This window comes from Drosophila erecta, unplaced genomic scaffold, assembly GCF_003286155.1.
Source record: "Drosophila erecta strain 14021-0224.00,06,07 unplaced genomic scaffold, DereRS2 tig00000000-arrow-pilon, whole genome shotgun sequence".
NCBI lineage: Eukaryota > Metazoa > Arthropoda > Insecta > Diptera > Drosophilidae > Drosophila > Drosophila erecta.
The window spans coordinates 8,838,227-8,853,289 of NW_020825194.1; the positions used below are offsets into that span (position 1 = coordinate 8,838,227).

A 15,063-nucleotide genomic window follows, 5' to 3' on the forward strand; every position below is an offset into this window, starting at 1 on the left:
TCAAGCTTTTTCGTACATGGCTATTCCTCAGTGGATACGTTTCTCTTCATCAGCGGCTGGTATCCTGGAAATCGTAAATCTTTAATTATATTAATGGGTAATTGAATGAGTAGATTGGCTTCAGTACCAATGGAAACCTAAATGTCGCCCTGGTCTGTGTGCATCGCATTATTCCGGTCTGGCCATGGCCATCTTGATCCATGTAAAACTAATGCCGAACCCCTTTTCAGATTGGATTCCATGGCAAAGGATGGGCTCCTTGGCTAATTGGATTCCGGCTCGGATACTTCTGCGCCTGAGTCGTGGCCGAAAGATCCAGATGGGTCCACTGGTCGTGTGGTCAGCCTGGCCGTGATCTTCACCTCGATCCCACTGTGGAGGAATGTCTGTCAGGAATCTCTGTACTAGGGTACCAAGGGTATCCTGTTCCGTCTTCACCTGTTCCTCCAGGAGCTAAGCAGCCGGAATATGGGGAATGTGGTATGTAGTGCACCTTTGGACCTTTAGTTTTGTTAGTTACATTCGGTATCTTGCAGATACTCTACTTCTGGTCTGACCCTTTCTTCAGTCTGATTATGTCCTATGCCTTGTATCTTAATATTGAGGACCGTATAGGTGGGCACCATTCACTTTGGCGTCCCACTGGAACTGTAAAGTCGCCAGCGGCTGTTGTGGCGCACAAGTATAATGGCGATGAACCAGAACATAGATAAGCACAGATAAGTCTGAACTGATAAATATTCAATGGGGTTTAGGGCACATACATAACTAAAATGTATATTGAACTAAACAATAAATCAAACAGTTTTAATTACAAAACGGCGTTCTTAAAATATAAGATTATCTTTATTAAAAAAAATTTAAAGTTAAAATAACTAAATATGTAGATTATCAAAACATGATTGTGAAATTCTTCTTAAGCCAATTAATCGCAAGAGTTGACACTTTCTTATGAATAATACTTGGTTCCCAACCTAAACCAGTAATCGTTTGTCATAAGTGCAGATAGCGCTTATCGCTGCTGATGTGCCATATAAAATCACGGTCAATTCCCCCAATGCTCTCAATCGGAAGTCAATTAAAATGGTTACAGTAGTTATTATTTTATTGCTCTACGGATTGCTAGCCACCTGTGCCTTGCAGCCTGCGGATACTAATGTGCGGAAAACATATGAGTACATGAGCCAGTTGCGGCCATTGGGATTGGCATTTGCTGAGTACTTTAAAAACGCAACTCTGGAGAGCCTGGGCGTATCCGACTCCAGGTTGGCCAGTGCGGAGGATATGTCATGCTCGGCTGAATTGGCGGAACTAGGGAATGGCCTCTCATCAAGACAAACTTGGGCATTAAGGAGTGAGTCAATCGAAGTACAAATAGCCTGCAATCCCCATGCTCTTTCCTGATATCTATTAGTGATCGATTCATGGGGTTCCCTGCCCAACGGACTTCTGACCGGCAATTCAATCGAGCTTGGTAACTTTGATGAATGTCTCTCCATCAACCAAGTGACCGGTGGTCAGAGGATAGCAGGAAAGTACTGCTTCCTCCTGGCCAACAGTGTGCGGATAGCAACTTGTTTTCCGGCTTCCTGCTCGTCCACGCAAATGGAGCCCTTTGTGGAGCAGCTGATGGCCTTGATCAACCTGAACAGCTCCAGTGTAGATATGAGAATCAGTGAGGCGAGTTGCCAAACGAGTGAAGTTCAGCCTTGGGATGGCCTGACTATTTTCACCATGTAGGTTTAATTCTGTCTTATCACTAGCACAGCCGTAACCCTTTTGCCTACAGAGTAATCCTATCCTTGATGGCTGTTTTTGTGGCATCTGCTACGATATTTGATTACTTCTTGTGCGCGGAGCCCAGTAAGTATCTAAGTGCATGACTTCCTAATGAAGTACCTAACACTAATGCCAATTTTCCAGCGACAGTTCCAGCTCTGGTGAAGGCTTTCTCGGCTAGAGCCAACTCTCGCGCACTTTTCCGCATCGCCCCAAACAAAAGTAACCCACATGTGATCGGGTGTTTGCACGGCATCCGCTGCATGACACTTTTTTGGGTTATCTACAGCCATGAATTTATATTTTCTCTGACATCACCAAACCTAAACACGATTGATTTGTATTACGTAAGGATACCTAACAATCAAATGTGGAAGTAATTACTAATAATGCGTATGCTTCAGTGGGCCGCAAAACCGCTTTCCAGTGTTGTGCTGCACGGTTACTTCGCAGTAGACTCTTTCTTCGTCCTGGGAGGTCTTTTGGTATCTATGATAGCTCTACGTTCTATGGAGAAGTTGGTACATCAAGTGGCATTTAAAAACGATATTATATGTGAGCTCTTGATAGAACCGGAGGAAGACTAAACCCAGTTTTGATGTATCTGCATCGGATACTACGGATTTTACCTGTCGTGGCCATTGCCATACTAATCTATACGAAAATGATGACAGTAGTCAGTGGTGGTCCAATGTTCAAACACGGTTACCATGGCATGGAGTATTGTGAAAATGGGTGGCTCTGGACCTTGCTGTTCATTCAGAACTATGCAGTGCAGAACATTGTGAGTAATACACAACGTAATCGGGCTAATCAGATACGGATATCGCAACTACATGGAGATAATTCGATGATTAACTTTATCAACTGCGTTATAATATGTGTCTCCTTAATGCATGAACTTCATTACAGATTTCAGTGCCTGGATCACACTTGGTACTTGGCAGTGGACATGCAGCTCTTTATCATCTCTCCAATCCTCCTGATCGCTCTTTACAAATGGGGCAAGAAGGCGGCTGCTGGAATTGCAGTTCTCGTGGTTTTGCTATCCGGCTGTCTTTTTGCTACCCAGATGGTCAACCACTACTCGATGCTTATTAAGTAAGATACTGTTTTATATTCGGAACTTTGACATTAACTTGATCTACACAGAAACAACGACGGGGATGACGAAGTTGCCAACAAAAAATTGTATCTAGCCACACACACACACGCTGCTCCCTGGCTTATTGGATTCCTATTTGGCTATTTTCTGTATACAAATCGCGAAAAGAAGTTTCAGTTAAGTAGGCCTACAGTTTGGATAGGCTGGCTTCTTAGCCTGGCTTTGCTTTTTACATCGATCTTCGCTCTATATCCGGCTTCCATGTGGAATGCTCCTCCTCTTTCCACGCTGGAGGAATCCCTATACTACACCCTTACCCGGTTGGCTTGGCCGTTGGCTATTTGTTGGATAATTTTCGCCTGCATGCAGGGCTACGGTGGCTTGGCCAACAGTTTCCTCTCCACACCCTTGTGGCAGCCCCTTTCTAGGCTTTCCTACTCCGTGTATATTTGGCACATGTTTGTCCAAGAGGTGAATAGCAGAAATGTGCGGACTAATACATACTTCAGCAACTACTTCGTGGTAAGTCATGGTTGTAATAGTACTTGTAACATTGATGATTTAACATTACTTATCTTGCAGATGCAACGTTTCTTTTATGACCTTGGCTTTACTGTGCTTATGTCCTACATTTCGTACCTAATAATCGAAGCCCCGCTGTGTGGATTTGATGGTCTTTTGCGGCGACAAAAGATCCCTTCTGCTACCCTTCAAGCAAACATTATGTCTAATGACAACAATTTGGAGAACAGAGAACGTGATGATCTAAATGCGCCTGAAAGAAACCCTATAAATATTTCTGAAGTACATAAATAATTAACCAATGATTTCCATTACTTTTTAAAAAGTAATAAACGATCAAACATCCCAGGTGGAATCACCTATTGTAAACTATTTTGACTGGTAAATTAAAAGTCTGAAGTTCTAAACGCCATAACTCAACTTATCTTAATTAACTCTAAAAAACTGCATTCAAATTTGAAAATTTATTTTTTATTAATTTTTTTGAAGTTCTGCAGTCCATAACTCAACTAATCTTAATCGGAATTTGAAGTGGGATACCTCTAAATGTTTCTGGAGCAATTCTCTAAAAAACTGCATTCAAATTTAAAATTTTATTTTTTTGTCATTTTTCTGATGTTATGATGTTGTGGAAATTCAAAAATGTCCCTAGGCTGAAGTTCTGCAGTCCATAACTCAACTAATATAAATCGGAATTTGAAGTGGGATACCTCTAAATGTTTCTGGAGCAATTCTCTAAAAAACTGCATTCAAATTTAGAATTTTAATTTTTTTAAATTTTCTTGTCATTTTTCTGATGTTATGATGTTGTGGAAATTCAAAAATGTCCCTAGGCTGAAGTTCTAAAGTCCATATCTCAACTAATCGTTATCGGAATTTGAAGCGTGATACCTCTAAATGTTTGTGGAGCAATTCTCTACAAAACTGCATTCAAATTTAAAATTTTATTTTTTTTTTAATTTTTTTTCATTTTTCTGATGTTATGATGTGGAAATTCAAAAATGTCCCGAGGCTGAAGTTCTGCAGTCCATAACTCAACTAATATAAATCGGAATTTGAAGCGGGATACCTCTAAATGTTTGTGGAGCAATTCTCTACAAAACTGCATTCAAATTTAAAATTTTATTTTTTTTTCATTTTTTTGTCATTTTTCTGATGTTATGATGTTGTGGAAATTCAAAAATGTCCCGAGGCTGAAGTTCTAAACTCCATAACTCAACTAATCTTAATCGTAATTTGAAGTGGGATACCTCTAAATGTTTCTGGAGCAATTCTCTAAAAAACTGCATTCAAATTTAAAATTTTATTTTTTTTTTCATTTTTTTTGTCATTTTTCTGATGTTATGATGTGGAAATTCAAAAATGTCCCTAGGCTGAAGTTCTAAACTCCATAACTCAACTTATCTTAATCGGAATTTGAAGTGGGATACCTCTAAATGTTACTGGAGCAATTCTCTAAAAAACTGCATTCGAATTTAGAATTTTATTTTTTTTTTCATTTTTTTGTCATTTTTCTGATGTTATGATGTTGTGGAAATTCAAAAATGTCCCGAGGCTGAAGTTCTAAACTCCATAACTCAACTTATCTTAATCGGAATTTGAAGTGGGATACCTCTAAATGTTTGTGGAGCAATTCTCTACAAAACTGCATTCAAATTTAAAATTTTATTTTTTTTTCATTTTTTTGTCATTTTTCTGATGTTATGATGTGGAAATTCAAAAATGTCCCGAGGCTGAAGTTCTAAACACCATAACTCAACTTATCTTAATCGGAATTTGAAGTGGGATACCTCTAAATGTTTGTGGAGCAATTCTCTAAAAAACTGCATTCAAATTTAAAATTTTATTTTTTTTTCATTTTTTTGTCATTTTTCTGATGTTATGATGTTGTGGAAATTCAAAAATGTCCCGAGGCTGAAGTTCTAAACTCCATAACTCAACTAATATAAATCGGAATTTGAAGTGGGATACCTCTAAATGTTTCTGGAGCAATTCTCTAAAAAACTGCATTCAAATTTAAAATTTTATTTTTTTTGTCATTTTTCTGATGTTATGATGTTGTGGAAATTCAAAAATGTCCCTAGGCTGAAGTTCTGCAGTCCATAACTCAACTAATATAAATCGGAATTTGAAGTGGGATACCTCTAAATGTTTCTGGAGCAATTCTCTAAAAAACTGCATTCAAATTTAGAATTTTAATTTTTTTAAATTTTCTTGTCATTTTTCTGATGTTATGATGTTGTGGAAATTCAAAAATGTCCCTAGGCTGAAGTTCTAAAGTCCATATCTCAACTAATCGTTATCGGAATTTGAAGCGTGATACCTCTAAATGTTTGTGGAGCAATTCTCTACAAAACTGCATTCAAATTTAAAATTTTATTTTTTTTTCATTTTTTTGTCATTTTTCTGATGTTATGATGTGGAAATTCAAAAATGTCCCGAGGCTGAAGTTCTGCAGTCCATAACTCAACTAATATAAATCGGAATTTGAAGTGGGATACCTCTAAATGTTTCTGGAGCAATTCTCTACAAAACTGCATTCAAATTTAAAATTTTATTTTTTTTTCATTTTTTTGTCATTTTTCTGATGTTATGATGTTGTGGAAATTCAAAAATGTCCCGAGGCTGAAGTTCTAAACTCCATAACTCAACTAATCTTAATCGTAATTTGAAGTGGGATACCTCTAAATGTTTCTGGAGCAATTCTCTAAAAAACTGCATTCAAATTTAAAATTTTATTTTTTTTCATTTTTTTTGTCATTTTTCTGATGTTATGATGTGGAAATTCAAAAATGTCCCAAGGCTGAAGTTCTAAACTCCATAACTCAACTTATCTTAATCGGAATTTGAAGTGGGATACCTCTAAATGTTACTGGAGCAATTCTCTAAAAAACTGCATTCGAATTTAGAATTTTATTTTTTTTTTCATTTTTTTGTCATTTTTCTGATGTTATGATGTTGTGGAAATTCAAAAATGTCCCGAGGCTGAAGTTCTAAACTCCATAACTCAACTTATCTTAATCGGAATTTGAAGTGGGATACCTCTAAATGTTTGTGGAGCAATTCTCTACAAAACTGCATTCAAATTTAAAATTTTATTTTTTTTTCATTTTTTTGTCATTTTTCTGATGTTATGATGTGGAAATTCAAAAATGTCCCGAGGCTGAAGTTCTAAACACCATAACTCAACTTATCTTAATCGGAATTTGAAGTGGGATACCTCTAAATGTTTGTGGAGCAATTCTCTAAAAAACTGCATTCAAATTTAAAATTTTATTTTTTTTTCATTTTTTTGTCATTTTTCTGATGTTATGATGTTGTGGAAATTCAAAAATGTCCCGAGGCTGAAGTTCTAAACTCCATAACTCAACTAATCTTAATCGTAATTTGAAGTGGGATACCTCTAAATGTTTCTGGAGCAATTCTCTAAAAAACTGCATTCAAATTTAAAATTTTATTTTTTTTCATTTTTTTTGTCATTTTTCTGATGTTATGATGTGGAAATTCAAAAATGTCCCAAGGCTGAAGTTCTAAACTCCATAACTCAACTTATCTTAATCGGAATTTGAAGTGGGATACCTCTAAATGTTACTGGAGCAATTCTCTAAAAAACTGCATTCGAATTTAGAATTTTATTTTTTTTTTCATTTTTTTGTCATTTTTCTGATGTTATGATGTTGTGGAAATTCAAAAATGTCCCGAGGCTGAAGTTCTAAACTCCATAACTCAACTTATCTTAATCGGAATTTGAAGTGGGATACCTCTAAATGTTTGTGGAGCAATTCTCTACAAAACTGCATTCAAATTTAAAATTTTATTTTTTTTTCATTTTTTTGTCATTTTTCTGATGTTATGATGTGGAAATTCAAAAATGTCCCGAGGCTGAAGTTCTAAACACCATAACTCAACTTATCTTAATCGGAATTTGAAGTGGGATACCTCTAAATGTTTGTGGAGCAATTCTCTAAAAAACTGCATTCAAATTTAAAATTTTATTTTTTTTTCATTTTTTTGTCATTTTTCTGATGTTATGATGTTGTGGAAATTCAAAAATGTCCCGAGGCTGAAGTTCTAAACTCCATAACTCAACTAATATAAATCGGAATTTGAAGTGGGATACCTCTAAATGTTTCTGGAGCAATTCTCTAAAAAACTGCATTCAAATTTAAAATTTTATTTTTTTTGTCATTTTTCTGATGTTATGATGTTGTGGAAATTCAAAAATGTCCCTAGGCTGAAGTTCTGCAGTCCATAACTCAACTAATATAAATCGGAATTTGAAGTGGGATACCTCTAAATGTTTCTGGAGCAATTCTCTAAAAAACTGCATTCAAATTTAGAATTTTAATTTTTTTAAATTTTCTTGTCATTTTTCTGATGTTATGATGTTGTGGAAATTCAAAAATGTCCCTAGGCTGAAGTTCTAAAGTCCATATCTCAACTAATCGTTATCGGAATTTGAAGCGTGATACCTCTAAATGTTTGTGGAGCAATTCTCTACAAAACTGCATTCAAATTTAAAATTTTATTTTTTTTTAATTTTTTTGTCATTTTTCTGATGTTATGATGTGGAAATTCAAAAATGTCCCGAGGCTGAAGTTCTGCAGTCCATAACTCAACTAATATAAATCGGAATTTGAAGCGGGATACCTCTAAATGTTTGTGGAGCAATTCTCTACAAAACTGCATTCAAATTTAAAATTTTATTTTTTTTTCATTTTTTTGTCATTTTTCTGATGTTATGATGTTGTGGAAATTCAAAAATGTCCCGAGGCTGAAGTTCTAAACTCCATAACTCAACTAATCTTAATCGTAATTTGAAGTGGGATACCTCTAAATGTTTCTGGAGCAATTCTCTAAAAAACTGCATTCAAATTTAAAATTTTATTTTTTTTCATTTTTTTTGTCATTTTTCTGATGTTATGATGTGGAAATTCAAAAATGTCCCTAGGCTGAAGTTCTGCAGTCCATAACTCAACTAATATAAATCGGAATTTGAAGCGGGATACCTCTAAATGTTTGTGGAGCAATTCTCTACAAAACTGCATTCAAATTTAAAATTTTATTTTTTTTTCATTTTTTTGTCATTTTTCTGATGTTATGATGTTGTGGAAATTCAAAAATGTCCCGAGGCTGAAGTTCTAACCTCCATAACTCAACTTATCTTAATCGGAATTTGAAGTGGGATACCTCTAAATGTTTGTGGAGCAATTCTCTACAAAACTGCATTCAAATTTAAAATTTTATTTTTTTTTCATTTTTTTGTCATTTTTCTGATGTTATGATGTGGAAATTCAAAAATGTCCCGAGGCTGAAGTTCTAAACACCATAACTCAACTTATCTTAATCGGAATTTGAAGTGGGATACCTCTAAATGTTTGTGGAGCAATTCTCTAAAAAACTGCATTCAAATTTAAAATTTTTTTTTTTTTTAATTTTTTTGTCATTTTTCTGATGTTATGATGTTGTGGAAATTCAAAAATGTCCCGAGGCTGAAGTTCTAAACTCCATAACTCAACTAATATAAATCGGAATTTGAAGCGGGATACCTCTAAATGTTTGTGGAGCAATTCTCTACAAAACTGCATTCAAATTTAAAATTTTATTTTTTTTTCATTTTTTTGTCATTTTTCTGATGTTATGATGTTGTGGAAATTCAAAAATGTCCCGAGGCTGAAGTTCTAAACTCCATAACTCAACTAATCTTAATCGTAATTTGAAGTGGGATACCTCTAAATGTTTCTGGAGCAATTCTCTAAAAAACTGCATTCAAATTTAAAATTTTATTTTTTTTCATTTTTTTTTGTCATTTTTCTGATGTTATGATGTGGAAATTCAAAAATGTCCCTAGGCTGAAGTTCTGCAGTCCATAACTCAACTAATATAAATCGGAATTTGAAGCGGGATACCTCTAAATGTTTGTGGAGCAATTCTCTACAAAACTGCATTCAAATTTAAAATTTTATTTTTTTTTCATTTTTTTGTCATTTTTCTGATGTTATGATGTTGTGGAAATTCAAAAATGTCCCGAGGCTGAAGTTCTAAACTCCATAACTCAACTAATCTTAATCGTAATTTGAAGTGGGATACCTCTAAATGTTTCTGGAGCAATTCTCTAAAAAACTGCATTCAAATTTAAAATTTTATTTTTTTTCATTTTTTTTGTCATTTTTCTGATGTTATGATGTGGAAATTCAAAAATGTCCCTAGGCTGAAGTTCTGCAGTCCATAACTCAACTAATATAAATCGGAATTTGAAGCGGGATACCTCTAAATGTTTGTGGAGCAATTCTCTACAAAACTGCATTCAAATTTAAAATTTTATTTTTTTTTCATTTTTTTGTCATTTTTCTGATGTTATGATGTTGTGGAAATTCAAAAATGTCCCGAGGCTGAAGTTCTAAACTCCATAACTCAACTTATCTTAATCGGAATTTGAAGTGGGATACCTCTAAATGTTTCTGGAGCAATTCTCTAAAAAACTGCATTCAAATTTAAAATTTTATTTTTTTTCATTTTTTTTGTCATTTTTCTGATGTTATGATGTGGAAATTCAAAAATGTCCCGAGGCTGAAGTTCTAAACACCATAACTCAACTTATCTTAATCGGAATTTGAAGTGGGATACCTCTAAATGTTTGTGGAGCAATTCTCTAAAAAACTGCATTCAAATTTAAAATTTTTTTTTTTTTTAATTTTTTTGTCATTTTTCTGATGTTATGATGTTGTGGAAATTCAAAAATGTCCCGAGGCTGAAGTTCTAAACTCCATAACTCAACTAATATAAATCGGAATTTGAAGCGGGATACCTCTAAATGTTTGTGGAGCAATTCTCTACAAAACTGCATTCAAATTTAAAATTTTATTTTTTTTTCATTTTTTTGTCATTTTTCTGATGTTATGATGTTGTGGAAATTCAAAAATGTCCCGAGGCTGAAGTTCTAAACTCCATAACTCAACTAATCTTAATCGTAATTTGAAGTGGGATACCTCTAAATGTTTCTGGAGCAATTCTCTAAAAAACTGCATTCAAATTTAAAATTTTATTTTTTTTCATTTTTTTTTGTCATTTTTCTGATGTTATGATGTGGAAATTCAAAAATGTCCCTAGGCTGAAGTTCTGCAGTCCATAACTCAACTAATATAAATCGGAATTTGAAGCGGGATACCTCTAAATGTTTGTGGAGCAATTCTCTACAAAACTGCATTCAAATTTAAAATTTTATTTTTTTTTCATTTTTTTGTCATTTTTCTGATGTTATGATGTTGTGGAAATTCAAAAATGTCCCGAGGCTGAAGTTCTAAACTCCATAACTCAACTAATCTTAATCGTAATTTGAAGTGGGATACCTCTAAATGTTTCTGGAGCAATTCTCTACAAAACTGCATTCAAATTTAAAATTTTATTTTTTTTTCATTTTTTTGTCATTTTTCTGATGTTATGATGTTGTGGAAATTCAAAAATGTCCCGAGGCTGAAGTTCTGCAGTCCATAACTCAACTAATATAAATCGGAATTTGAAGCGGGATACCTCTAAATGTTTGTGGAGCAATTCTCTACAAAACTGCATTCAAATTTAAAATTTTATTTTTTTTTCATTTTTTTGTCATTTTTCTGATGTTATGATGTTGTGGAAATTCAAAAATGTCCCGAGGCTGAAGTTCTAAACTCCATAACTCAACTAATCTTAATCGTAATTTGAAGTGGGATACCTCTAAATGTTTCTGGAGCAATTCTCTAAAAAACTGCATTCAAATTTAAAATTTTATTTTTTTTCATTTTTTTTGTCATTTTTCTGATGTTATGATGTGGAAATTCAAAAATGTCCCTAGGCTGAAGTTCTGCAGTCCATAACTCAACTAATATAAATCGGAATTTGAAGCGGGATACCTCTAAATGTTTGTGGAGCAATTCTCTACAAAACTGCATTCAAATTTAAAATTTTATTTTTTTTTCATTTTTTTGTCATTTTTCTGATGTTATGATGTTGTGGAAATTCAAAAATGTCCCGAGGCTGAAGTTCTAACCTCCATAACTCAACTTATCTTAATCGGAATTTGAAGTGGGATACCTCTAAATGTTTGTGGAGCAATTCTCTACAAAACTGCATTCAAATTTAAAATTTTATTTTTTTTTCATTTTTTTGTCATTTTTCTGATGTTATGATGTGGAAATTCAAAAATGTCCCGAGGCTGAAGTTCTAAACACCATAACTCAACTTATCTTAATCGGAATTTGAAGTGGGATACCTCTAAATGTTTGTGGAGCAATTCTCTAAAAAACTGCATTCAAATTTAAAATTTTTTTTTTTTTTAATTTTTTTGTCATTTTTCTGATGTTATGATGTTGTGGAAATTCAAAAATGTCCCGAGGCTGAAGTTCTAAACTCCATAACTCAACTAATATAAATCGGAATTTGAAGCGGGATACCTCTAAATGTTTGTGGAGCAATTCTCTACAAAACTGCATTCAAATTTAAAATTTTATTTTTTTTTCATTTTTTTGTCATTTTTCTGATGTTATGATGTTGTGGAAATTCAAAAATGTCCCGAGGCTGAAGTTCTAAACTCCATAACTCAACTAATCTTAATCGTAATTTGAAGTGGGATACCTCTAAATGTTTCTGGAGCAATTCTCTAAAAAACTGCATTCAAATTTAAAATTTTATTTTTTTTCATTTTTTTTTGTCATTTTTCTGATGTTATGATGTGGAAATTCAAAAATGTCCCTAGGCTGAAGTTCTGCAGTCCATAACTCAACTAATATAAATCGGAATTTGAAGCGGGATACCTCTAAATGTTTGTGGAGCAATTCTCTACAAAACTGCATTCAAATTTAAAATTTTATTTTTTTTTCATTTTTTTGTCATTTTTCTGATGTTATGATGTTGTGGAAATTCAAAAATGTCCCGAGGCTGAAGTTCTAAACTCCATAACTCAACTAATCTTAATCGTAATTTGAAGTGGGATACCTCTAAATGTTTCTGGAGCAATTCTCTAAAAAACTGCATTCAAATTTAAAATTTTATTTTTTTTCATTTTTTTTGTCATTTTTCTGATGTTATGATGTTGTGGAAATTCAAAAATGTCCCGAGGCTGAAGTTCTAAACTCCATAACTCAACTTATCTTAATCGGAATTTGAAGTGGGATACCTCTAAATGTTTCTGGAGCAATTCTCTAAAAAACTGCATTCAAATTTAAAATTTTATTTTTTTTCATTTTTTTTGTCATTTTTCTGATGTTATGATGTGGAAATTCAAAAATGTCCCTAGGCTGAAGTTCTGCAGTCCATAACTCAACTAATATAAATCGGAATTTGAAGCGGGATACCTCTAAATGTTTGTGGAGCAATTCTCTACAAAACTGCATTCAAATTTAAAATTTTATTTTTTTTTCATTTTTTTGTCATTTTTCTGATGTTATGATGTTGTGGAAATTCAAAAATGTCCCGAGGCTGAAGTTCTAAACTCCATAACTCAACTTATCTTAATCGGAATTTGAAGTGGGATACCTCTAAATGTTTCTGGAGCAATTCTCTAAAAAACTGCATTCAAATTTAAAATTTTATTTTTTTTCATTTTTTTTTGTCATTTTTCTGATGTTATGATGTGGAAATTCAAAAATGTCCCTAGGCTGAAGTTCTGCAGTCCATAACTCAACTAATATAAATCGGAATTTGAAGCGGGATACCTCTAAATGTTTGTGGAGCAATTCTCTACAAAACTGCATTCAAATTTAAAATTTTATTTTTTTTTCATTTTTTTGTCATTTTTCTGATGTTATGATGTTGTGGAAATTCAAAAATGTCCCGAGGCTGAAGTTCTAAACTCCATAACTCAACTAATCTTAATCGTAATTTGAAGTGGGATACCTCTAAATGTTTCTGGAGCAATTCTCTAAAAAACTGCATTCAAATTTAAAATTTTATTTTTTTTCATTTTTTTTTGTCATTTTTCTGATGTTATGATGTGGAAATTCAAAAATGTCCCTAGGCTGAAGTTCTGCAGTCCATAACTCAACTAATATAAATCGGAATTTGAAGCGGGATACCTCTAAATGTTTGTGGAGCAATTCTCTACAAAACTGCATTCAAATTTAAAATTTTATTTTTTTTTCATTTTTTTGTCATTTTTCTGATGTTATGATGTGGAAATTCAAAAATGTCCCTAGGCTGAAGTTCTGCAGTCCATAACTCAACTAATATAAATCGGAATTTGAAGCGGGATACCTCTAAATGTTTGTGGAGCAATTCTCTACAAAACTGCATTCAAATTTAAAATTTTATTTTTTTTTCATTTTTTTGTCATTTTTCTGATGTTATGATGTTGTGGAAATTCAAAAATGTCACGAGGCTGAAGTTCTAAACTCCATAACTCAACTTATCTTAATCGGAATTTGAAGTGGGATACCTCTAAATGTTTCCGGAGCAATTCTCTAAAAAACTGCATTCGAATTTAGAATTTTATTTTTTTTTTCATTTTTTTGTCATTTTTCTGATGTTATGATGTTGTGGAAATTCAAAAATGTCCCGAGGCTGAAGTTCTAAACTCCATAACTCAACTTATCTTAATCGGAATTTGAAGTGGGATACCTCTAAATGTTTCTGGAGCAATTCTCTAAAAAACTGCATTCAAATTTAAAATTTTATTTTTTTTCATTTTTTTTGTCATTTTTCTGATGTTATGATGTGGAAATTCAAAAATGTCCCTAGGCTGAAGTTCTGCAGTCCATAACTCAACTAATATAAATCGGAATTTGAAGCGGGATACCTCTAAATGTTTGTGGAGCAATTCTCTACAAAACTGCATTCAAATTTAAAATTTTATTTTTTTTTCATTTTTTTGTCATTTTTCTGATGTTATGATGTTGTGGAAATTCAAAAATGTCCCGAGGCTGAAGTTCTAAACTCCATAACTCAACTTATCTTAATCGGAATTTGAAGTGGGATACCTCTAAATGTTTCTGGAGCAATTCTCTAAAAAACTGCATTCAAATTTAAAATTTTATTTTTTTTCATTTTTTTTGTCATTTTTCTGATGTTATGATGTTGTGGAAATTCAAAAATGTCCCGAGGCTGAAGTTCTAAACTCCATAACTCAACTTATCTTAATCGGAATTTGAAGTGGGATACCTCTAAATGTTTCTGGAGCAATTCTCTAAAAAACTGCATTCAAATTTAAAATTTTATTTTTTTTCATTTTTTTTGTCATTTTTCTGATGTTATGATGTGGAAATTCAAAAATGTCCCTAGGCTGAAGTTCTGCAGTCCATAACTCAACTAATATAAATCGGAATTTGAAGCGGGATACCTCTAAATGTTTGTGGAGCAATTCTCTACAAAACTGCATTCAAATTTAAAATTTTATTTTTTTTTCATTTTTTTGTCATTTTTCTGATGTTATGATGTTGTGGAAATTCAAAAATGTCCCGAGGCTGAAGTTCTAAACTCCATAACTCAACTTATCTTAATCGGAATTTGAAGTGGGATACCTCTAAATGTTTCTGGAGCAATTCTCTAAAAAACTGCATTCAAATTTAAAATTTTATTTTTTTTCATTTTTTTTGTCATTTTTCTGATGTTATGATGTGGAAATTCAAAAATGTCCCTAGGCTGAAGTTCTGCAGTCCATAACTCAACTAATATAAATCGGAATTTGA

General features: G+C 33.0%; 1 protein-coding gene across 1 annotated transcript; it reads left to right on the forward strand.

Annotated features, from left to right (window-relative positions):
• Positions 1–1,083: 1,083 nt before the first annotated feature.
• Positions 1,084–3,700, forward strand: LOC6554301 (nose resistant to fluoxetine protein 6). Its single transcript, XM_001982089.2, has 9 exons — positions 1,084–1,354; positions 1,415–1,736; positions 1,790–1,863; positions 1,924–2,126; positions 2,184–2,296; positions 2,350–2,563; positions 2,699–2,880; positions 2,932–3,406; positions 3,467–3,700. Exons 1-9 carry the CDS (start codon positions 1,084–1,086, stop codon positions 3,698–3,700), a joined length of 2,088 nt encoding a protein of 695 aa, XP_001982125.2.
• Positions 3,701–15,063: the final 11,363 nt, after the last annotated feature.

Coding starts and splice junctions, on each gene's coding strand:
- LOC6554301 (XM_001982089.2), top strand. CDS start 1,084: ATGGTTACAGTAGTTATTATTTTATTGCTCTACGGATTGCTAGCCACC. Junction 1,355..1,414: donor ACAAACTTGGGCATTAAGGA/GTGAGTCAATCG, acceptor GATATCTATTAG/TGATCGATTCATGGGGTTCC. Junction 1,737..1,789: donor GGCCTGACTATTTTCACCAT/GTAGGTTTAATT, acceptor TTTTGCCTACAG/AGTAATCCTATCCTTGATGG.